This window comes from Mesoplodon bidens (assembly GCF_964165515.1).
Source record: "Mesoplodon bidens genome assembly, chromosome: 5".
Classification (NCBI taxonomy): Eukaryota; Metazoa; Chordata; class Mammalia; order Artiodactyla; family Ziphiidae; genus Mesoplodon; species Mesoplodon bidens.
Genome location: NC_138161.1, coordinates 99778875 through 99803190, shown reverse-complemented (window position 1 = coordinate 99803190; position 24316 = coordinate 99778875). Strand labels below are relative to the sequence as shown.

The window sequence follows — 24316 nt, the reverse complement described above, 5'->3', positions numbered from 1 at the left end:
TTTAAATGAAGAGTCAATTAAGGTACTTCTCCGGTGGTGCAGTGGTTAAGAATCCGCCTGCCAATGCAGGGGGACACGGGTTCGATCCCTGGTCCAGGATGATCCCACATGCTGTGGAGCAACTAGGCCCGCACGCCACAACTACTGAGCCCACGTGCCACAACTACTGAAGCCCACGTGCCGCAACTACTGAAGCCCATGTGCCCTAAAACCTGCGTGCCACAACTACCGAAGCCCACCTGCTCTAGGGCCCATGTGCTGCAACTACTGAGCCCGCGTGCTGCAACTACTGAAGCCCGTGCACCTAGAGCCCGTGCTCCACAACAAGAGAAGCCACTGCAATGAGAAGCCCGCGCACCACAACAAAGAGTAGCCCCTGCTCGCCGCAACTAGAGAAAGCCTGCACGTAGGAACGAAGACCCAATGTAGCCAAAAAAGAGTCAATTAAGCAAAGCTGTTCTGCTTATCACTGTGATACTGAACTCGCTATTTTATCCCCCAAACCTGCTTTTCTACCACATTTTCCTATTGTGGTAGAGAATCTATAGCCACTCATTTTCTCAAGCCCAAACCACCTTCCCTTGTGTGTTTAGCCAGGAGCTTCTTCCATTTCCCAGCTGCCACAGTGATGCAAGGCCTTGTCTTGTTTCTCTCTCAGCTAAGGGGACAGAAGAGAGAGAAAACAGCTTGTCCTCTGACTTGCCACTAGCTCCTTGCTGTCTGTTCTCACTTTGCCTGAGAAGCATTAACCCTGTGTACCTGTTCCTAAGGTGAAAAGGAGACTTTTCTCCATTTTACTCTCATGAGAGTATAATGGTCCCTCCCACTCCTTCTCAGGCTGGGGCTGTGTGATGTAAATGTATATGCTTGGTAGCTCAGGAAAGTTAATTGTTTTTTGGGGGTTTTTTTTGGCTGCACCATGCGGCATGTGGGATATTAGTTCCCCAACCAGGGACCAAACCCGTGCCCCCTGCAGTGGAAGCGTGGATTCTTAACCACTGGACCGCCAGGGAAGTCCCAGGAAAGTTCATTGGTTTTGGTTTTGGTTTTTGTTTCTGGCTATCATTTTATACATTATCTGAGTTAATCAGTTGAAATAATGATTGAACAGAAATAGAAAAATAGATGAGGTTGCCCTGAGAATAAACCAGTTTTGTCTTCACAGAATTTGCTAATTGAACGACTTTTCTGTCCATCTTCTGACTCATCAGGGAAGTCCTCTCTGGGCATGGCCCTCTTCCGTCTGGTGGAGTTATCTGGAGGCTGCATCAAGATCGATGGAGTGAGAATCAGTGATATCGGCCTTGCTGACCTCCGGAGCAAACTCTCCATCATTCCCCAAGAGCCGGTGCTCTTCAGCGGCACTGTCAGGTGAGGAGCTCAGCACCCACATGTTTCGTGCCACATTTCAGGCCAGGTGGGCATGTTAGAGCCCCCATCGGGGACTGAGATCTAGTGGCCTCTGATCTAGTGCTTTCCCGTGACACCATGTGCTCCCCATTGCAGAAGGGGCAGCTCCAGTGTGCGACCCACCTCATTAGCTAAGTGGGGCCCAGAGGCCCTGCAACGTGGCGGTAAGAAGTCAGAGACATCTGGCCTCTGTGTCTTAGACAAGGTAACCACACTTAAGCTTGTTTTCTCCTCCATGAAACGGGGATACTACTAAGCCCTATTGTTGTGAAGGTTGAATAAATTTGTGCAAATTTTATACAAGCACAGAGGCTGGCAAAGGACGAGCATCCTATATATGGTAGCAGCCATCATCGTCCTCCCCATGCTGTACTCTCTTCTAGGTACACTCCAAGTCACAGTTCTCATGATGGTCTTCAGGCATTATTACTACTCACGTTTTTTTCATCTTCCAGTATCTTTCCCCCGCCTTTTGTTCTTACTCTAGAATGATGCCTGTCTCTGAAATCTGCCAGATTGCCAAAGATAAAATAACTAAGAAGGATATATGTTTAACCCCGTTATCTTTTCCTAGGCTTTATTCTACCTTTAGCCTGAAGCTTCTGCCTCCTAAAAACAATGTGTTTCCATAATTTGAATCCATTTCTATTTAAGTTGACTCCTTCTAAATAAAAACAGCTTTAACTATACAGTTGACCTAGATAGGACTCCTTTTTTTAAATCACTCTAAAAGTGATATTGCCATTCCCTCTTTAATTTTTAGCAGTTTCCAAAAAAAAAAAAAAAAGGTACCAACTTAATTTCAAGTAACCACAGGCAATGTTCAGACTTGTCTTTAAAACTAGGCCTCCACACACACACCCCCGCCCCGCTTTCTTCAGAAGTGACATTTGAACCCACTGATTCAAGGAGGTTCAGTGGATAAACTGACTACTCACCTGAATTCATGTGGGGTCAACGCTCTTGGGTGTGTTTACTTTGGCATTTCTCTAAAACTAATGAATTTGGACAGCATAGACTGGATCTGTTGATGAGGATGTCATTCCCTTTGGGTACTGAGATAACAAGGTTAAACAAGCAACATTAAAGAGAATTATAATTTATTAAAGACTCAGGTCTAAAATTAAGAAATTGAAAGGTGTTGCCAAATCTGCTCTTCCTTCCCATAAATCTCTCTATTTTTAGATGTCACAGGAATGCCTTTGAGAATAAAATTAACCTTATAATTTTGGCTCAGGAAAAAGAACCATATTTTTCTTAATTTTTTAAATCATCATTTAGAAGAGAACTAGGATATATGACAAACCCACAGCCAACATCATTCTCAGTGGTGAAAAACTGAAACCGTTTCCTCTAAGATCAGGAACAAGACAAGGTTGCCCACTCTCACCACTGTTATTCAGCATAGTTTTGGAAGTTTTAGCCACAGCGATCAGAAAAGAAAAAAATAAAGGAATCCAAACTGGAAAAGAAGAAGAAAAACTGTCACTGCTTGCAGATGACATGATACTATACATAGAGAATCGTAAAGATGCTACCAGAAAACTACTAGAGCTAATCAATGAATTTGGTAAAGTAGCAGGATACAAAATTACTGCACAGAAATCTCTTCCATTCCTATACACGAATGATAGAAAATCTGAAATAGAAATTAAGGAAACACTCCCATTTACCATTGCAACAAAAAGAATTAAATACCTAGGAATAAACCTACCTAAGGAGACAAAAGACCTGAATGCAGAAAAATACAAGACACTAATGAAGGAAATTAAAGATGATACAAACAGATGGAGAGATATACCATGTTCTTGGATTGAAAGAATCAACATTGTGAAAATGACTCTACTACCCAAAGCAATCTACAGATTCAGTGCAATCCCTATCAAACTACCAATTGCATTTTTCACAGAACTAGAACAAAAAATTTCACACTTTGTATGGAAACACAAAAGACCCCAAATAGCCAAAGCAATCTTGAGAAAGAAAAACGGAGCTGGAGGAATCAGGCTCCCTGACTTCAGACTATACTACAAAGCTACAGTAATCAAGACAGTATGGTACTGGCACAAAAACAAATATAGATCAATGGAACAGGATAGAAAGCCCAGACATAAACCCATACACCTATGGTCACCTTATCTTTGGTAAAGGAGGCAAGAATATACAATGGAGGAAAGACAGCCTCTTCAATAAGTGGTGCTGGGAAAACTGGACAGCTACATGTAAAAGAATGAAATTAGAACACTTCCTAACACCATACACAAAAATAAGCTCAAAATGGATTAAAGACCTAAATGTAAGGCCAGACACTATAAAACTCTTAGAGGAAAACATAGGCAGAACACTCTATGATATAAATCACAGCAAGATCCTTTCTGACCTACCTCCTAGAGAAATGGAAATAAAAACAAAAATAAACAAATGGGACCTAATGAAACTTAAAAGCTTTTGCACAACAAAGGAAACCATAAACAAGATGAAAAGACAGCCCTCAGAATGGGAGAAAATATTTGCAAACGAAGCAACTGACAAAGGATTAATCTCTAAAATATACAAGCAGCTTATGCAGCTTAATATCAAAAAAACAAACAACCCAACCCAAAAATGGGCAGAAGACCTAAACAGACATTTCTCCAAAGAAGATATACAGATTGCCAACAAATTCATGAAAGGATGTTCATCGCTAATCATTAGAGAAATGCAAATCAAAACTACAATGAGGTATCACCTCACACTGGTCAGAATGGCCACCATCAAAAAATCTACAAACAATAAATGCTGGAGAGGGTGTTGAGAAAAGGGAACCCTCTTGCACTGTTGGTGGGAATGTAAATTGATACGGCCACTAGGGAGAGCAGTATGGAGGTTCCTTTAAAAACTAAAAATAGAATTACCATATGACCCAGCAATCCCACTACTGGGCATATACCCTGAGAAAACCATAATTCAAAAAGAGACATGTACCACAGTGTTCATTGCAGCTCTATTTACAGTAGCCAGGACATGGAAGCAACCTAAGTGTCCACTGACAGATGAATGGATAAAAAAGATGTAGCACATATATACAGTGGAATATTACTCAGCCATAAAAAGAAACGAAATTGAGTTATTTGTAGTGAGGTAGATGGACCTAGTCTGTCATACAGAGTGAAGTAAGTCAGAAAGAGAAAAACAAATACTGTATGCTAACACATATATATGGAATCTAAAAAAAAAAAGGTTCTGATGAACCAACGGGCAGGACAGGAATAAAGACACAGATGTAGATAATGGACTTGAGGGCATGGGGACGGGGAAGGGTAAGCTGGGACAAAGTGAGAGAGTGGCATGGACATATATACACTACCAAATGTAAAATAGATAGCTAGTGGGAAGCAACTACATAGCACAGGGAGATCAGCTCGGTGCTTTGTGACTACCTAGAAGGGTGGCATAAGGAGGGTGGGAGGGAGATGCAAGAAGGAGGGGATATGGGGATATGTGTATACGTATAGCTGATTCACTTTGTTATACAGCAGAAACTAACACAACACTGTAAAGCAATTATACTCCAATAAAGATGTAAAAAAAATAATAATAAATTTTAAAAAAGGATGAGAACTAGGAAATAAGGCATGTTAAACGTTAGACTTCCCTTGAATATGCTGCCACCAAGAAGTATTAGTGTTCATTTCAAATTTTTACAGCACTTCATTTGGGTCTGTGACTCGGGCTTCTGGAGTTAATGGTTAAGAATTGACCTGCTGGCTGCTGTTTGTAGAACACTGTGGAAGCACAGCCTTCGTGGGAGATGGGGCCATTTGTTATCAGCTCCAGAGATATGTTGCCACTTGATGGACAAGCTCAATGGCTGGTGTGCTGTTGACTGAGTTTTTAGTAATTGATCTCGTAGCGCTGTTTGGTTAGTTGGCTGTGCAAACCTAGGAAATCATATGTTTCACTTTCTGCCTGCTGTAATTTTGACTTTTTAAGTCGTTAGTAGACTGAGGAAAAATTAAATCCCAGACCTTCTATCTTCCCTTTATGCCCTCAGGTTTCTCATAGGTTTAAAAGAATATCCAGCTTTTGGTGTTCTTTTGCTTTTGTTAGAAAATTAAAAGGCCTATATGAGTTTCCCAAGGGAAAGGCAGGGTAGATCAGCTGCTTCCTCAGCTACCTCCTGGAGACTCTGAATTTGGAAACTGTATCTCCACTGCCTTTAACCAGCATTGGGGGTGCGTACCTCTCCTGGAGATACCAACATGCAGTTAAAACATATCAGGAGCTCTTAGAGGGAAATCAAGGTAAAACCAAAATCAAACAAACAGAACTTGGAGAATTTTGCAAGTTAAACATTTCTGAATTGTTCTGCATACAAATATAAATAAATCATAGAGCAGATCATTTAGGGGCACACTCCTCCCTAGATTAGCCAGAATCTCAGTCCATTCCAGTAGCTCATCCAGCCCTCCCTCATCCAACTGTCTGGGTTTGAATTGTAGGGCCTGTGTTTCTGTGGCCAGTGCCTTTCCTCTGCCTTTTGCCCTAATGGTTGGCTCCAGGAAGAGAGTTCCCTTCTCATCCAGCCCTAAACACTTTTGTTGACCTTCCCTCTTTCATGGTCCTGGCAGTCCTTTTCTTTCCCCAGAGGACCTGTGCTTCCTGGTCTCAGGAAGCCTATCTCTGTGCCTCTGCCCTAACCAGCTCCTGCTCAAATGCTTTCCATCCTTGTGGACTGTCTGCAGCCTGCCTTGGCTGGTGGTTAATCTGCCCCTTAGTGAGACTAGTTGTCCTCAGCTGTCACTCTAGGGTGTCTCTGAGTCTCAGTCTCCTTGTGGGGGGTGAGCACTACTCATCACCTGGAGCATCTCTGCCTGTCCTCCCTTCGTTAGCAAGAGGCAGTGTTCTCAGTTCCTCCTATTCAGCTGCTCTCTCTCCTTTTCCAACTGACCATTAATTTTTTTTTTCTGCTTTTGAGGAATATTTCAAGCTCTCAACTCAAAATCACAACAAAAACAACTGAGCCCACAACTGACCCACTGCTTTGGTTCATTCTGGGCCCAGACATCTTCAAGCAGAAGCACGTAGCGCTCTAGAGGGAATGGAAGTTGCTCCAGATTTGAAGCAGAATCTTAGAATCTCAAGGTCTTTCATTTGTCTTTGAATTATTCTGTTGTTTACGGGACCTCCTTTTACTTTTTCTGATATCTTAGTCCCTGTGGAACTGGGGAATCCCCCAAAGCTTCTAATCTCACTGTCAGAGAGTAATGCTAAGTCTAGGATCACAATATGAAGAACACTAGATGTTATCTAACTTTTGTTGAAGTCCTTCTGGCTGGGGGTATATGGGAAATCTCTGTACCTTCTTCTCAATTTTGCTGTGAACCTAAAACTGCTCTAAAAAAATTGTCTTTAAAAAAAAAAGAAAGAAAAAGTCCTTTGGTGCCAGATACTGCTGCTCTAAAGAACAACAACAGTAATAGTAGCAGCTAAGCATATTGAGGACTTATTATGCGGTGAATTGTCCTAAGCATTTAAGTTTTATTAATTCATCAAACACTCAAAACTCAAATGAGGTAGGTCCTATTATTATGCCTATTTTATAGATGAAGAAGTTAAAACCCAGAGTGGTTAAATAATTTGCCCAAAGATAAGAACCTGGGCTGCCTGGCTGAGAGCCTGGGCTCTCCCTCACTCCGCTCACTGTATTGTGTGAAGTTATCACCACAGCCCCCTTAATCACTACCTTGAGAGGTAATCTCTTTCTCCAAAAACTAGGGTTGCGCCTGCTTCCGCAGGGGTCTTGACCATTAGTTACCTTTCTTTTTCCGACATCTTCAAAATCTCACCTGCTTTCAGATTTGCACAGCCTCTGTCCCCCTTCTTGAAAAAAATTTTCACACAACCTCTGCTGTTCTCTTTAGTCTTTTTCATGTACTCTACTCTTAACTAAAAGCCAAGCCTTGTTTCTGAATAACTATTTTGAGTTTGCCTTTAACTTCCTGAGAGACGAAGGTCTGAGGGTCCCGTAGTCTCCTGTCCTGAGGCTGAGGCTGCAGGGAGGCACCCACCTCCGACAGAGGACCAAGTGGTTCAGCATGGTGTCTTCTGTGTGCCCGGAGGGGATTGCTGTATCCTCAAACACCCCGGGAGATACGCTTGACCTTAATCAGTAGTAGTCAATAAGTAAACTTAGAATATTGCTAAAAATAACATATAAAGAACCAAAGATGAAAATGCACTTTGAGCAACATAGGACTCCAGGAGTTCTGACTGTTAAAAGTAAGTGCCTTCATGCTCAGATGCTTTTCTTTCTCTCCATCTACCCAGCTGAGTACTTGATGCAGTGGATGTATAACTTTGCTTTCATTTGTATCTGTGGGTCAGACCAGGACCACCTGGCCCCTCTAATGAGGGTATATATTTCTTTTTCATTCCTGATTGAGTTCCCTGTTGAGATCAGTCTGGTCTGCCTTAATGTGTATGTTTACCCCTGCTGGTGTACGTAAATATTCCTTACATATCTGGAACCCATTGCTTAGTCTTGGGAGTCTCCTTCAGCTGGTGTGATGGGCCTGGGCAGGGTTGAGTGTCAAGCCTGTCTATGTGTCTGCCGAGTCTGATGGGGCAGCTGCTCAGTGAGCAGTACACTCTTGTGTACTTACTATGTCTGGTAAGAGGTATCTGATGAATTACTAGATGTATTTGTATTCTCGGCATGCTGCCACAAAGTACCACAAACTGGGTGGCCCAAAACCACAGAAATTTATTCTCTCACAGCTCTGGAGGCTAGAAGTATGAAATCAAGTTGTCAGCAGGGCTATGCTCCCTCTGAAACCGGTAGGATCCTTCCTTGCCTCTACTACATTCTAGTGGTTTGCCAACAGTCTTTGGTGTCCTTGGCTTGTAGATTCATCATCCTAGTCTCTGCCTCTGTTGTCACATGGGCCCTCTCATTCTGTGTCTCTGTCTTTATGTGGCTCTCTTATAAGGACATCAGTCCTACTAGATTAAGGGTCCACCCTACCTCATTACTCCAGGATGACCTCATCTTAACTAATACCATCTACACTGACCCTATTTCCACATAAGGTAACATTCTTAGGTACTGAGGGTTAGACTTCAACATAACTTTTTAGGAGATACTCTTCAACCCACGACACTAGGCATCACTGCGCAGTATTAAAGAACACTTCCTAGACTAAGTCTAGGAGAACTCTACACATTCCTTTCCTGGAAACCAATATTATGGACCCTTCAATCTTGAACGTATGTTTGTTTAGGTCTTTAATTCTGTTCAAAGGACTCAACTCAGCAGACATGGGAGGAATCTGAACAAGCGGTAGAATCTAAAACCTAGAATTATACATTCCTTCCAGGAAGAGGTAGAGAAAGGGAAGATTCAAGAGGTAGGAGATGGGCTAAACCGGAAGTCCAGAAAGTGAGGTATCAAACCATAGGTGGCAATTTATCAAGTTATTGGTGCTGGGAATTCCAGCCTTAGGTAATATGGATTTTCCTCTGGCAAATAGGCCACAGCAGTGGCAACTGGGCGGTGTTCAGAGACCCCAAAAGGCAGATGTTTATAATCAAGGAGCTCACAGATAAAACCAGAGCAAGGTGGGGCCCCGAAACTTGGAAGCCTGAACAGGCTGTCAAGATAGGAACCTGGGCACATGGAGACACAACAGGAACTGACCTAGCAGAACTGTCTGACAGGGGGAGATTCTAGCTCAGTAGGGTCCCGTGACGCTAAGTGGGAATCACAGTCAGAGCAGGATGCAGATCCAGAGCAGCCCAGCACTAAACCACATGTGCACCGACTTCAGGTCCTACTGCCCGAGGTCAGAGTTGATTCCCTGTAATGGGCAGAGGCCATTCTCCAGCGTGCAGTCCTGTGGGGCAGCTGTATAGAGACCAAGGCAGAGGGCGAGGAACAAGAGACCAGGCAAAGCAGGACGTGACCCCTGTATGGAACCAGTTGTGATTTCCCACTGGGCGGGTGCCCCTTCTGTCTAGGTTTGATGAGGACTTCCGAAGACTCTTGTAAAGAGATCTGAGGAACTTGTTTTTATTTTTTATTTGTTTATTTATTTTAAATTTTAAATTTATTTATCGCTGTGTTGGGTCTTCGTTTCTGTGCGAGGGCTTTCTCCAGTTGCAGCAAGCGGGGGCCACTCTTCATCGTGGTGCGTGGCCCTCACTATCGTGGCCTCTCATTGGGGAGCACAGGCTCCAGGCGCGCAGGCTCAGTAGTTGTGGCTCACGGGCCCAGTTGCTCTGCAGCATGTGGGATCCTCTCAGACCAGGGCTCGAACCCGTGTCCCCTGCATCGGCAGGCAGACTCTCAACCACTGCACCACCAGGGAAGCCCCGAGGAACTTGTTTTTTTTTTAAAAAAAAGAAAGAAAGAAAAAACAGAGCTCTGAACATTATGGTTCAAAAGTGAGATACCTGTTGTGACCCCTAAGGTCAGGAAATCTGCTGTAAAATATGAGAAAGTCCATATTAGGTACAAAAGGAGAGAGAATATTTTATTGTGAAAACTTGCATTGCCATCTAGATAAATGTCACTCAGAGTCTTGTGCTACTCTTGTTGTTGTTGTTTTGGGTGGGGGAGGGTGGATTGTGCTAATCTTGCCCCATGGGAATTCTCACCAGTCTGTGTTGAACCAAACAAAAACGTGATTAACCTTTTATTCCTCAGACTTGGGATGCAGAACACAGGTTTCACCCTGATCTGTTGGTGTATCAGTGTACAAGGTAGCTGGAGAGAGAGCAGATCTCATCAACCCTGAGGCAAGCTCAGGCAGACTCCAGAGTGTTAGAGGGACAAGCAAGATCAGGTGCTTTCAGCATCTTTTTTTTTTTTTTTTTTGCGGAACGCGGGTCTCTCACTGTTGTGGACTCTCCCATTGCGGAGCACAGGCTCCGGACCCACAGGCTAGGCGGCCATGGCTCACGGGCCCAGCCGCTCCATGGTATGTGGGATCTTCCCGGACCGGGGCACGAACCCACCTCCCCTGCATCGGCAGGCGAACTCAACCACTGCACCACCAGGAAAGACCCCGGGAGTGTTTTCTTAATTTCACTTTCAGATTTTTCATCATTAGTGTATAGGAATGCCAGAGATTTCTGTGCATTAATTTTGTATCCTGCTACTTTACCAAATTCATTGATTAGCTCTAGTAGTTTTCTGGTAGCATCTTTAGGATTCTCTATGTATAGTATCATGTCATCTGCAAACAATGACAGCTTTACTTCTTCTTTTCCGATTTGGATTCCTTTTATTTCCTTTTCTTCTCTGATTGCTGTGGCTAAAACTTCCAAAACTATGTTGAATAAGAGTGGTAAGAGTGGGCAGCCTTGTCTTGTTCCTGATCTTAGTGGAAATGGTTTCAGTTTTTCACCATTGAGGACGATGTTGGCTGTGGGTTTGTCATATATGGCCTTTATTATGTTGAGGAAAGTTCCCTCTATGCCTACTTTCTGCAGGGTTTTTATTATAAATGGGTGTTGAATTTTGTCGAAAGCTTTCTCTGCATCTATTGAGATGATCATATGGTTTTTCTCCTTCAATTTGTTAATATGATGTATCACGTTGATTGATTTGCGTATATTGAAGAATCCTTGCATTCCTGGAATAAACCTCACTTGATCATGGTGTATGATCCTTTTAATGTTCTGTTGGATTCTGTTTGCTAGTATTTTGTTGAGGATTTTTGCATCTATGTTCATCAGTGATATTGGCCTGTAGTTTTCTTTCTTTGTGACATCCTTGTCTGGTTTTGGTATCAAGGTGATGGTGGCCTCGTAGAATGAGTTTGGGAGTGTTCCTCTCTCTGCTATATTTTGGAAGAGTTTGAGAAGGATAGGTGTTAGCTCTTCTCTAAATGTTTGATAGAATTCACCTGTGAAGCCATCTGGTCCTGGGCTTTTGTTTGTTGGAAGATTTTTCATCACAGTTTCAATTTCAGTGCTTGTGATTGGTCTGTTCATATTTTCTATTTCTTCCTGGTTCAGTCTTGGCAGGTTGTGCATATCTAAGAATTTGTCCATTTCTTCCAGTTTGTCCATTTTATTGGCATAGAGTTGCTTTTAGTAATCTCTCATGATCTTTTGTATTTCTGCAGTGTCAGTTGTTACTTCTCCTTTTTCATTTCTAATTCTATTGATTTGAGTCTTCTCCCTTTTTTTCTTGATGAGTCTGGCTAATGGTTTATCAATTTTGTTTATCTTCTCAAAGAACCAGCTTTTAGTTTTATTGATCTTTGCCATCGTTTCCTTCATTTCTTTTTCATTTATTTCTGATCTGATCTTTATGATTTCTTTCCTTCTGCTAACTTTGTGGGGTTTTTTGTTCTTCTTTCTCTAATTGCTTTAGGTGCAAGGTTAGGTTGTTTATTCGAGATGTTTCCTGTTTCTTAAGGTAGGATTGTATTGCTATGAACCTCCCTCTTAGAACTGCTTTTGCTGCATCCCATAGGTTTTGGGTCATCGTGTCTCCATTGTCATTTGTTTCTAGGTATTTTTTGATTTCCTCTTTGATTTCTTCAGTGATCACTTCGTTATTAAGTAGTGTATTGTTTAGCCTCCATGTGTTTGTATTTTTTACAGATATTTTCCTGTAATTGATATCTACTCTCATAGCGTTGTGGTCGGAAAAGATACTTGATACAGTTTCAATTTTCTTAAATTTACCAAGGCTTGATTTGTGACCCAAGATATGATCTATCCTGGAGAATGTTCCATGAGCACTTGAGAAAAATGTGTATTCTGTTGTTTTTGGATGGAATGTCCTATAAATATCAATTAAGTCCATCTTGTTTAATGTATCATTTAAAGTTTGTGTTTCCTTATTTATCTTCATTTTGGGTGATCTGTCCATTGGTGAAAGTGGGGTGTTAAAGTCCCCTACTATGAATGTGTTACTGTCGATTTCCCCTTTTATGGCTGTTAGTATTTGCCTTATGTATTGAGGTGCTCCTATGTTGGGTGCATAAATATTTACAATTGTTATATCTTCTTCTTGGATCCATCCCTTGATCATTATGTAGTGTCCTTCTTTGTCTCTTCCAATAGTTTTTATTTTAAAGTCTATTTTGTCTGATATGAGAATTGCTACTCTAGCTTTCTTTTGATTTCCATTTGCATGGAATATCTTTTTCCATCCCCTCACTTTCAGCCTGTATGTGTCCCTAGGTCTGAAGTGGGTCTCTTGTAGACAGCATATATATGGGTCTTGTTTTTTTTTTTTTTTTTTTGCTGTACGCGGGCCTCTCACTGCTGTGGCCTCTCCCGCTGCGGAGCACAGGCTCCGGACACACAGGCTCCGCGGCCATGGCTCGCGGGCCCAGCCGCTGCGCGGCATGTGGGATCTTCCGGGATAGGGGCACGAACCCGTGTCCCCTGCATCGGCAGGCGGACTCTCAACCACTGCGCCACCAGGGAAGCCCTGTGTCTTGTTTTTGTATCCATTCAGCCAGTCTGTGTTTTTTGGTGGGAGCATTTAATCCATTTACATTTAAGGTAATTATCGATATGTATGTTCCTATTCCCATTTTCTTAATTGTTTTGGGTTTGTTATTGTAGGTCTTTTCCTTCTCTTGTGTTTCTTGCCTAGAGAAGTTCTTTTAGCATTTGTTGTAAAGCTGGTTTGGTGGTGCTGAACTCTCTCAGCTTTTGCTTGTGTGTAAAGGTTTTAATTTCTCCATCAAATCTGAATGAGATCCTTGCTGGGTAGAGTAATCTTGGTTGTAGGTTTTTCTCCTTCATCACTTTAAATATGTCCTGCCACTCCCTTCTGGCTTGCAGAGTTTCTGCTGAAAGATCAGCTGTTAACCTTATGGGGATTCCCTTGTGTGTTATTTTTCCCTTGCTACTTTTAATACGTTTTCTTTGTATTTATTTATTTATTTATTTATTTATTTATTTTTTTTGCGGTATGCGGGCCTCTCACTGTTGTGGCCTCTCCTGTTGCAGAGCACAGACTCCGGACGTGCAGGCTCAGTGGCCATGGCTCACAGACCCAGCTGCTCCGTGGCATGTGGGATCTTCCCAGACCAGGGCAAGAACCCATATCCCCTGCATCGGCAGGCGGACTCTCAACCACTGCACCACCAGAGAAGCCCTGTATTTAATTTTTGATAGTTTGATTAATATGTGTCTTGGCCTGTTTCTCCTTGGATTTATCCTGTATGGGACTCTCTGTGTTTCCTGGAATTGATTATTAACTATTTTCTTTCCCATATTAGGGAAGTTTTCAACTATTATCTCTTCAAATATTTTCTCAGTCACTTTCTTTTTCTCTTGTCTTCTGGGACCCCTATAATTAGAATGTTTGGTGCATTTAATGTTGTCCCACAGGTCTCTGAGACTGTCCTCAGTTCTTTTCATTCTTTTTTCTTTATTCTGCTCTGCAGTAGTTATTTCCACTATTTTATCTTCCATGTCACTTATCCGTTCTTCTGCCTCAGGTACTCTGCTATTGATCCCTTCTAGAGTATTTTTATTTCATTTATTGTGTTGTTCATCATTGCTTGTTTCCTCTTTAGTTCTTCTAGGTCCTTGTTAAATGTTTCTTGCATTTTCTCTGTTCTATTTCCAAGATTTTGGATCATCTTTACTATCATTATTCTGAATTCTTTTTCAGATAGACTGCCTATTTCCTCTTCATTTGTTAGGTCTGGTGGGTTTTTACCTTGCTCCTTCATCTGCTGTGTGTTTTTCTGCCTTCTCATTTTGCTTATCTTACTGTGTTTGGGGTCTCCTTTTTGCAGGCTGCAGGTTCATAGTTCCCGTTGTTTTTGGTGTCTGTCCCCAGTGGCTAAGGTTGGTTCAGTGGGTTGTGTAGGCTTCCTGGTGGAGGGGACCAGTGCCTGTGTTCTGGTGGGTGAGGCTGGATCTTGTCTTTCTGGTGGGCAGGTCCATGTCTGGTGGTGTGTTTTGGGGTGTCTGTGGCCTTCTTATGATTTTAGGCAGCCTCTCTGCTAATGGGTGGGGTTGTGTTCCTGTCTTGCTAGTTGTTTGGCATAGGGTGTCCAGCACTGTAGCTTGCTGGTCGTTGAGTGAAGCTGGGTGCTGGTGTTGAGATGGGGATCTCTGGGAGATTTTCGCCATTTGATATTACATGGAGCTGGGAGGTCTCTTGTGGACCAGTGTCCTGAAGTTGGCTCTCCCACCTCAGAGGCACAGCACTGACTCCTGGCTGCAGCACCAAGAGCCCTTCAGCCACACAGCTCAGAATAAAAGGGAGAAAAAGTAGAAAGAAAAAAAGAAAGAGGATAAAATAAAGTAAAATAAAGTAAGATAAAATAAAGTTATTAAAATAAAAAATAATTATTAAGAAAAAAAAATTTTTTTAATATAAATCAAACAAACAAAAAATGGACGGACAGAACCCTAGGACAAATGGTGAAAGCAAAGCTATACAGATAAAATCTCACACAGAAGCATACACATACACACTCACAAAAAGAGGAAAAGGGGAAAAAATAATAAATCTTTCTTTCAAAGTCCATCTCCTCAATTTGGGATGATTCGTTGTCTATTCAATTATTCCACAGATGCAGGGTACATCAAGTTGATTGTGGAGATTTAATCCGCTGCTCCTGAGGCTGTTGGGAGAGATTTCCCTTTCTCTTCTTTGTTTGCACAGCTCCTGGGGTTCAACTTTGGATTTGGCCCCGCCTCTGCGTGTAGGTCTCCGGAGGGCATCTGTTCTTCGCTCAGACAGGACGGGGTTAAAGGACCAGCTGCTTCGGGGGCTCTGGCTTACTCGGGCCGGGGGAAGGGAGGAGTGCGGATGCGGGGTGAGCCTGCGGCGGCAGAGGCCAGCGTGATGTTGCACCAGCCTGAGGGGCACCGTGCATTCTCCCGGGGAAGTTGTCCATGGATCCCGGGACCCTGGCAGTTGCGGGCTGCACAGGCTCCCGGAAGGGGAGGCGTGGAGAGTGACCTGTGCTCGCACACAGGCTTCTTGGTGGCGGCGGGAGCAGCCTTGGCGTCCCACGCCCGTCTCTGGGGTCCGCGCTGTTATCCGCGGCTCGCGCCCGTCTCTGGAGCTCCTTTAAGCAGCGCTCTGAATCCCCTCCCCTCGCGCACCAGGAAACAAAAAGGGAAGAAAAGTCTCTTGCCTCTTCGGCAGGTCCAGACTTTTTTCCGGACTCCCTCCCGGCTAGCTGTGGCGCACTAGTGCCCTCAAGCTGTGTTCACGCCGCCAACCCCAGTCCTCTCCCTGGGATCCGACCTCTGAAGCCCGAACCTCAGCTCCCAGCCCCCAGCCCCCGCCCGCCCCAGTGGGTGAGCAGACAAGCCTCTCGGGCTGGTGAGTGCCGGTCGGCACCGATCCTCTCTGCAGGAATCTCTCCGCTTTGCCCTCCGCACCCCTGTTGCTGCGCTCTCCTCCGCGGCTCCGAAGCTTCCCCCCTCCGCCGCCTGCAGTCTGCCCGCGCAGGGCCTTCCTAGTGTGTGGAAACCTTTCCTCCTTCACGGCTCCCTCCCACTGGTGCAGGTCCCGTCCCTATTCTTTTGTCTCTGTTTATTCTTTTCTCTTTTGCCTTACCCAGGGACGTGGGGAGTTTCTTGCCATTTGGGAGGTCTGAGGTCTTCTGCCAGCGTTCAGTAGGTGTTCTGTAGGAGTTGTTCCACGTGTAGATGAATTTCTGATGTATCTGTGGGGAGGAAGGTGATCTCCATGTCTTACTCTTCCGCCATCTTCCCCCTCTCTCCCCAGTGTTTGTTTCTGAGGGTCTGATAAGAAGTCATTAAATATACATTAGTTTTTGTTTTGTCTTTGTATGTCTATATCTCCTAATTTTTCTATAACTAGTATCATTTACATAATAAAAATAATAAAGTTTTGTAAAGAAGAAAGGGAGGCTCATTCCTGCGACAAGCAGGCAGCAGCGCTCCCATCTCAGCCTCCCCCTGTGGCTGGATGGGGTTTGAGCCCCAATGTCTAAACCTTTACCACAGTCAGCCTTTGCAGCATGGTCACGTACATGTTGTATCCCTGAGAATTCCTGTTATGTTTCTCACTAGGTCAAATTTGGATCCCTTCAACCAGTACACTGAAGACCAGATCTGGGATGCCCTAGAAAGGACACACATGAAAGAATGTGTAAGTAAAGAACTGACGGAGAGCTTTGCTGGCATTTCAGGGCTGGAAACACAGTGATACTGTGGTCACTCCCCAGCCTGCTTTGGCTGCTGCTGTCCAGCCAGCCTTTCCCTCCACGTCCAGGATGTCTGTGGAGGAGCACTTCAGAGCAGGGCTTCCCAGGCATTTCAGAAAGGGCATAAAGGTTGTTGTCTTCCGACCCTCACCTCCCCCCTTAGCCCCCTCCCATGGTCATATTGCCCTTTTTACTATCCATTAATTGAGAAGATATTAATGACAACCACTCACAATCAGTAATGCTTTAAAATCAAGTTCTATTCTTATTAATTATAACAGTACAACATCTTTTTGAAGCATCTATATATGTGTAAGAGATATATCACTTATGGAGAAAGTGTTTGTATGGATTCACAGACCTCTTAGGGTAACTCAGCAGGCCCCATCCAGGGACCACAATCTACAGATACTCCTGGCCTGAAGTAGGGTCTCTTGTGTTCCTGCACACAAGCCCAGGATCTCTTCCGCTAATTCAACTAGATCCGCTCTGCCTTCATCACCTTTATATTGGGCTTCCTCAAACAAGTTCACTTGAAGAATAGGTTCTATAGTTTATGGAAAGAAAGGTTTGACAGCCATGGGCCTACCGCTTTGGACTTTAGAAAGAGAGTAATTTCGTCTACCCCATTTCTCATTGCGTGACCATATTTTCAGAACCAAAAATGACAGGCTTTGGGGACGAAAATATTGGAATTTCTGGGATGTTTTGATGATATGAGACTAATAGAATAGTTTAGCTGAAATATGGAATGGCCTAGAAAGTGTGGTCCTACTATGTGATCATCACACCTGTACCTTCTTTCTAGGTGAGCTAGGTTCTGGGCTAATCTTTCATCTGTTTCAGAATAATTTTTTTTGCCACTGGATTTTTGACAAAATTTAGTTTCTTTTTTTTTTCCTATCTTTCAAATTTTCCTTTTTTTTTTTTTTTTAACCCTTCTAATCTCTACTTCCTTTCTCCCTAGATTGCTCAGCTACCTCTGAAACTTGAATCTGAAGTGATGGAGAATGGGGATAACTTCTCAGTGGGGGAACGGCAGCTCTTGTGCATAGCTAGAGCCTTGCTCCGTCACTGTAAGGTAAGGCAGTTTGGTGGGTGGCAGGGAAGGGGGATCAGCAGAGAAGCGCAGGAAGGTGGAAGAACAGCTTTTGCCTGTGGTATGAGGTCCAAAGGCATTCCTGGCTCCGAACCCAGCGGCACTTCTTAAGAGTATGCCCAGAGAGGTTTCTAAATTAACCTTGACACGATTTGGGTATATGGATTTTTTGTTTGCTTGTTTGTTTTTATTTTTAACTTCCCTGAGCCTTCAGTTTCCAAGGGCAACTTGTTTTTAGCCACTGAGTAGTTGTAGTACTGGAAACCATGGATTTAAAAAATTTTTAAACTGCAAGGCATATCCAGGTCATCAAATCCAGTCCCCTCATTTTAAAACTGCAAAAGGGAGGTCCAGAAAGATTACTGTACGTGTTTAGAATTACAGAGCAAGTGGGGCAAGTCTTTTGTTAAATCAGTATTTCACATATATCCTTTCATTCATGGAAATCAAGGCAAACATAGGGGTTTGAAGTTATATCAGTTCTAAGCAAAACAGTATTTTTACATATGCGTGTACCTATTTAGAAAAAACAATATATGGTGTAAAATTCAAATCATAAAATACATTTTAATGAAACCTAGATTAACCAGAATGCTTAAGGAATTGGTCAGATCCCTCTTTTTCTTCTCTTCCCCGGCAGATTTTGATTCTAGATGAAGCCACAGCTGCCATGGACACTGAGACAGACTTGCTGATCCAAGAGACCATCCGAGAAGCATTTGCCGACTGCACCATGCTGACGATTGCCCATCGCCTACATACAGTCCTGGGCTCTGATAGGATTATGGTGCTGGCCCAGGGGCAGGTACTGAGCCCCCAAGGGACCTTGGCTTGGCACGTGGCCTTGTCTGGGAGGAAAACTGGCCCCTGGCAGGATTGGGCAGATGGCCCTCTTAGAGTAGTTCTGAGCATTCAGATAAGCAGCCATAATGACTGTAGTCTGGTTCCTTTTGGGTGGGATGCAGCCCTCCCAGTCAAGAGATGGAGCTGGGAGCATTCTTATAGGGTTCTCATTATGCTTTACTACCTGTTCTTTTGTTGCTTGTAAACAGTGACATTTTGACTTAGGTCAGAGAGCACGTGTACTTAGTAATTCACTCACATGCACAAGAATTTCCCAAAGCTACTGAGACCAGCCACTATATGTCTGCTTTTTTTGTTTGTTTTTTAATTAATTTATTTATTTTTGGCTGCGTTGCGTCTTTGTTGCTGCGTGTGGGCTTTCTCTAATTGCGTTGAGTGGGGGCTACACTTCGCTGTGGTGTGCAGGCTTCTCATTGCGGTGGCTTCTCTTGTTGTGGAGCACGGGCTCTAGGCGTGCAGGCTTCAGTAGTTATGGCACGTGGGCTTCAGTAGTTGTGGCATGCAGGCTCAGTAGATATGGCTCGCGGGCTCTAGAGCACAGGCTCAACAGTTGTGGCCTATGGGCTTCGTTGCTCTGTGGCATATGGGATCTTCCCGGACCAGGGCTCAAACCCGTGTCCCCTGCATTGGCAGGCGGATTCTTAACCCCTGCACCACCAGGGAAGTCCCTATATGTCTGCTTTTTACAGTCATGTAGTCGTGCCAAACTTCTTGCTGGTCCCAGCTTTCCAACAGTCTAGCCCCCCAGCCTTCTTTGTTTCCTGCTATTTCCTTGCAGTGCTGTTGGCTATAAACAATCTTGAATCCCCTAATCTTTTTCACCTCTGTGTCTTACTCATACAGTTCCATCTACCTAAAATGCCCTTTCCTCTTGTTCCCTCTCCCATATAGATCTGCTTATAATCTGCCTATCCCTCAATAGAGCCAGTGTCTACCTTTCCCTTTATGGTGCAGGATGTCGGCTCTAGCACCCAACGTCATACCCTCACACAGCCAGTCCTAAGGAAGAACACTTTGTCTTTATGCCTGTCTCTTGGTCAGGACAACCTTTCCTAGAAGCACCCTAGGAGATGTCCCCTTCCTCTCCTTGGCCAAAGTTGTGTTCCATGCCTTTGCCCTGCAGCAGGGGAGGCTGGGAGAGTATGTGTCCTCTCTCATGGGAGGCAGGTTCTGCCACCATATCATTCATTTTCTACTGAAATATGATTTCCAGTGGCGCCTAGAAGTCCATCACAGGAATGGATAATTGTCTGAGTTGATTATACTGACTTTATACTCACTTCCCTTTTTTCCCCCTGCCAATTAGGCATCCTGAGCTGTTCCTTTTCTATCCATAGGTTCAGATCAGCTTGCACAACAAGATGACATTTGCCTGGTATGCCTTTGACTTGAGCTGCAATTTTTTTCCCCTGCAGCTTATAGGACCTTGTTGATTGATTCCTTCATACCCAAGGCTGAAAGAATTGAGATTTATGTGAAGGAGGTCTGGAGGTTTTTCTCTCTAACCTTTCTCTTAACTAAACCCTGGTTAGTTGAAAAGAAAAAAAAGAACCCATTTGGGCATGACAGGGCTAGTTGAATTGCCACCTTGATTCCATCCCCAGGGGGCTTTGGGCTTTGCCCCCGTTCCTGAGCAGTGGATCCTCTAAATCACCCCATGTGTCCCCGAGTCACATTCTGATACCGTCTCCTTCCTTTACAGGTGGTGGAGTTCGACACCCCATCAGTCCTTCTGTCCAATGACAGCTCCCGGTTCTATGCCATGTTTGCTGCTGCAGAGAACAAGATCGCTGTCAAGGGCTAACTCCTCCCGCCGCCGCCCAAGTCTCTTTTCTTTGGAGCATTGCCATTCCCTGCCTGGGGCGGGCCCCTCATCGTGTCCTCCTGCCGAAACCTTGCCTTTCCCGATTTTATCTTTAGCACAGCAATTCAGGATTGGCTTGTGTGTTTCACTTTTGGGGAGAGTCATATTTTGATTATTGTATTTATTCCATATTCATGTAAACAAAATTTAGTTTTTGTTCTTAATTGCACTCTAAAAGGTTCAGGGAACCGTTATTATATATGTATCAGAGGCCTATAATGAAGCTTTATACGTGTAGCTATATCTATATATAATTCTGTACATAGCCTATATTTCCAGTGAAAATGTAAGCCGTTTATTTTATATTAAAATAAGCACTGTGCTAAGAACAGTGCAGATTCCTTTCTATCATTTTTGTACAGTTTGCTGCACTAGAATCTGGTTTCACTATTAGACTATAGGAAGGGTAGCATATGTTCTTCCCCAGCTGGTTGTTTCATGGTGCCGGGTTTTTTGGGTGTCCAAAAGGAAGGCGTGTGGCCATAGCGGGCCCTCCAGTGGCCCCCCTGTCGCCTCCCCAGCAGCCACTCCAGGGCGGGGTGGAGCGGGGGCCACTGGAGGCCACGCAGAGCACCGTGAATTCTCAGGGCTCCTGCTTTCTGTCCTGTTGTCACTTCACTGTTTCTGTCGGGAGAGCAGTGGGGCAAAGTCCCAGACCCCTCTTCGCTCCCTCCGTCGGAAATGAGAATCACCGAGACGTTCCTCGGTGAGGGGGGAGTGTCCTTCCTGCTTTCCTCCTTTTCGCTGCTGTTTCTCAACAAGCATCGAGTCTGTTCCAAGTGTCCCACTGCCTCAGGTTCCTAACGCTGGCCACCGCACAGAGCTCTCCGGCTCCTCAACCCGTCGGTCCGAACCCTGGAGCCCACTGCTGCTTTTCCCGGTGGTACTTCTTCATTTGCCTTCATTTGCCCCACGAGCCCACAGTTCAGTGACAGGGTTCAGGATTTTGTGGGTCTGTTCCCCTTTCTCCCTGTGGTCGCTGCAGAGTCTCTTCCTCTCTCCAAAGTCTGCGACTTTAAGCAGCTCTTGCTCATCAGTGTCTCACACTGGTGTAGAGTTTTTTTGTACTGTAAAGAGACCTACCTCAGGTTCTGAGTGCCGTGTGATTCGGTGTGTTCCCGCAAACCCCGTTTGTGCTCTGGGGCCAGTAGCTCAGGTGGGCGTGGTCGCTGCTGTCATCCGTCCAATGGTCAGCGTTGCATGTCGTGACCAACTAGACATTCTGTCGCCTTAGCATGTTTGCTGAACACCTTGTGGAGGCAAAAATCTGAAAAAGTGAATAAAATTATTTTGGATTTTCTAAAACTCTTGGTGTATAAAATAATTCTCTGGGAGGGGAACAAGCTGTCTTTGAATGGCTTCGGAGTCCCGGAGCCTCGGATCTGAATATCCAGCTGTGGAGTGACAGATGGGAGGGACCAGTAGCAGAGCTGGTGGGTTGCAAGGGGCGTGGAGCCCTGCTTGCCTGGAATCACTGCAACGGGCCTTAGTCCCTCCAGCCTGTGTTCCTGGGCGTGGTCATCAAATCAAGCTCCTGTGCTGCTAATAAGAGGATGGGGTGTGGGAAGGGATGTGGTAAGATGGATGGTTGTGGTGAAATACATTTTAAATGAAGTTTGTTGAGGGTTCTCAGCAATTCAAACAATATAATGGCCCTTTCAGCCAATTCATTCAGGTTAACTCATTGAGAATTAAGTGCCCATTCGAAAGGGTACTCATTCTAGAGTTTCTCGATATCTCATGTTGAATGCGGCCAAGAAAGCGGCATTAAATTATTTGGTATTGGTTCTGCTGAGTCAGAAATCGTATCTTAAACCCAGCCCTTTTTGTAAACCGGTGTCTTGAAAATTCAGGGGTTTGGCTGTTAAGTTAAAAATTCAGGGCTTCCCTGGTTGTGCAGTGGTTAAGAATCCGCCTGCCAGTGCAGGGGACACGGGTTCGAGCCCTGGTCCTGGAAGATCCCACATGCCGCGGAGCAACTAAGCCCATGCGCCACAACTACTGAGCCTGTGCTCTAGAGCCCGCGTGCCACAACTACTGAAGCCCGCGTGCCACAAGCACTGAAGCCCGTGTGCTTAGAGCCCGTGCTCCGCAACAAGAGAAGCCACCACAATGGGAAGCCTGCGCACCGCAACGAAGAGTAGCCCCCACTCGCCGCAACTAGACTGCGTGCAGTAATGAAGACCCAATGCAGCCAAAAATAAATAAATTAAATTAATTTTAAAAAAAATTCAGTTCCTCAGTTGTCACATTGCAAGTGCTCTTGTAGCCACGTGTGGCCTGTGGCTACTGTACTGGACAGCGCAGACATAGAACATTCCCATCATTGTGGAAAGTTCTGTTGGACGGCGCCAACGTAAGCAACCACGTTTTTGGATGCACTGGATTTACCCTCCAAGAAGGGTAACAAAAATATCGTATAATACTGCTTATATGTGGAATCTAGAAAGATGGTAGAGATGAACTTATTTGCAAAGCAGAAATAGAGTCACAGATGTAAAGAACAAACTTATGGTTACCAAGGGGGGAAGAAGTGGGTGGGATGAATTGGGAGATTGGGACTGACATATATACACTTCTATGTATAAAATAGATAACTAATGAGAACCTACTGTATAGCACAGGGAACTCTACTCAACGTTCTGTGGCGAACTAAATGGTAAGAAAATCTAAAAAAGAGTGGATATAAGCTCACGTATGACTGATTCACTTTGCTGTACAGCAAGAAATTAACACAACAGTCTAAAGCAATTATACTCCAATAAAAATTTTTAAAAAAGAGTAACAAGGTCAGCAGAAGGAGGCCCTATGTGGTTGTCCTAGTCAAGCTCACTGCTGCACGTGACACTTAACTTCCCCCTCCTTCAGTTTTGTTCTTTCATCTCTTGGGTCTCCTCCCACCCCTGTAACCTGCTTTGTCCTCTTAAAAGGAGGCATTTCCCTGCCTTTTGCCCTCTCCCTTTGCTCTCCTTGCCTGGATTCTTTCACTCCCACCAACACAAACCTTCAACTGTGGGCTTGACCTCTCTCTTTAGTACCAATCTCCGCTGCCTGCTGGGCACATCTCCCAGGCCCCTCAAATACCTTCTTGCAAATCAGTGCTCTCTGTCTTAATTAATAGCCCCTCTGACTTCCTTAAGTCTTTCAGGCTAGAAGCCTTGAGTTATTTCAGTTCTCCTGCCCCTTCCCAGTAAAGTTAGCCACGTCCAGGTCCTATGCATCACCACTACCACCCCCTTCTCTCCTTCTGCCCTAATTTAGACTCACCTCCTTTCTTTTTTTTAAATATTGTAGTTACAGCCTCATAGCTAGTCTCCCTGCCTCAGTGTCCTTCTCCAAACCACTGTATATACCACTGCCAAAATGCAAACCAAATGCAAGTGGATCAAATACTTTATCCTCCAAAAATCTTCAGGGGACATTTGCCTGTAGAGTGGCCTATATTCCTGAGTTTGGCAGTCAGGGTGTCCATTACTTGGCTCCAACCCTCCTTTTCTACTCAATATTTCCAAAAACAAGTCAATATTTTCACACCTTTAAGTCTTTGCTATTTTCTTAGCCTGGAATCCCTTGATCCTCTCTTGTCAAACAAAGCCATGGTTTTTTTTTAACAAAGCCATGTTTTCTTTTTTTAACAAAGCCATGTTTTTTTTTTCTTAAACTCAGTCCAGACACTATGTCCTCCACAAAGCCTTTCTCTTAAAACTAAGTTCCTCTGGGTTTCTACAACACTTTGCTCACAAATCTATTTTAAGGTTTATTTCCTTTTGCTCTGCATATTATGGTTGATTGTTTCCTTATATTTTAGCCCATGAATATAAACTTGAAGGCAGTAAATCATCTTATTAAATATACCTTTAATTATAAGGTATATTTTGTATACCTTATAACTCCTGGCTTAAGTATTATGTTTTATATATAGAA

At 44.1% G+C, this 24316-nt stretch overlaps 1 protein-coding gene across 6 annotated transcripts in view; it reads left to right on the top strand.

The window, feature by feature from the left end:
* The window catches only part of ABCC5 (ATP binding cassette subfamily C member 5), a 108088-nt gene extending 86391 nt beyond the window's left edge, over positions 1-21697 (top strand). For 4 of the 6 annotated variants that reach the window (XM_081234777.1, XM_081234778.1, XM_081234781.1 and 1 more), the window contains exons 26-29: positions 1212-1371; positions 16432-16510; positions 17533-17646; positions 18305-19023. In XM_081234777.1, coding sequence (XP_081090903.1) covers positions 1212-1371; positions 16432-16510; positions 17533-17646; positions 18305-18712 — 761 coding nt within the window. In that variant the 3' untranslated portion in view covers positions 18713-19023. Of the gene's footprint in view, positions 1-1211; positions 1372-16431; positions 16511-17532; positions 17647-18304; positions 19024-20230 lie in introns of those variants that run through there. The other 2 variants (XM_081234780.1, XM_081234782.1) reach the window with 1 other exon arrangement.
* The last annotated feature ends 2619 nt before the right edge of the window (positions 21698-24316 follow it).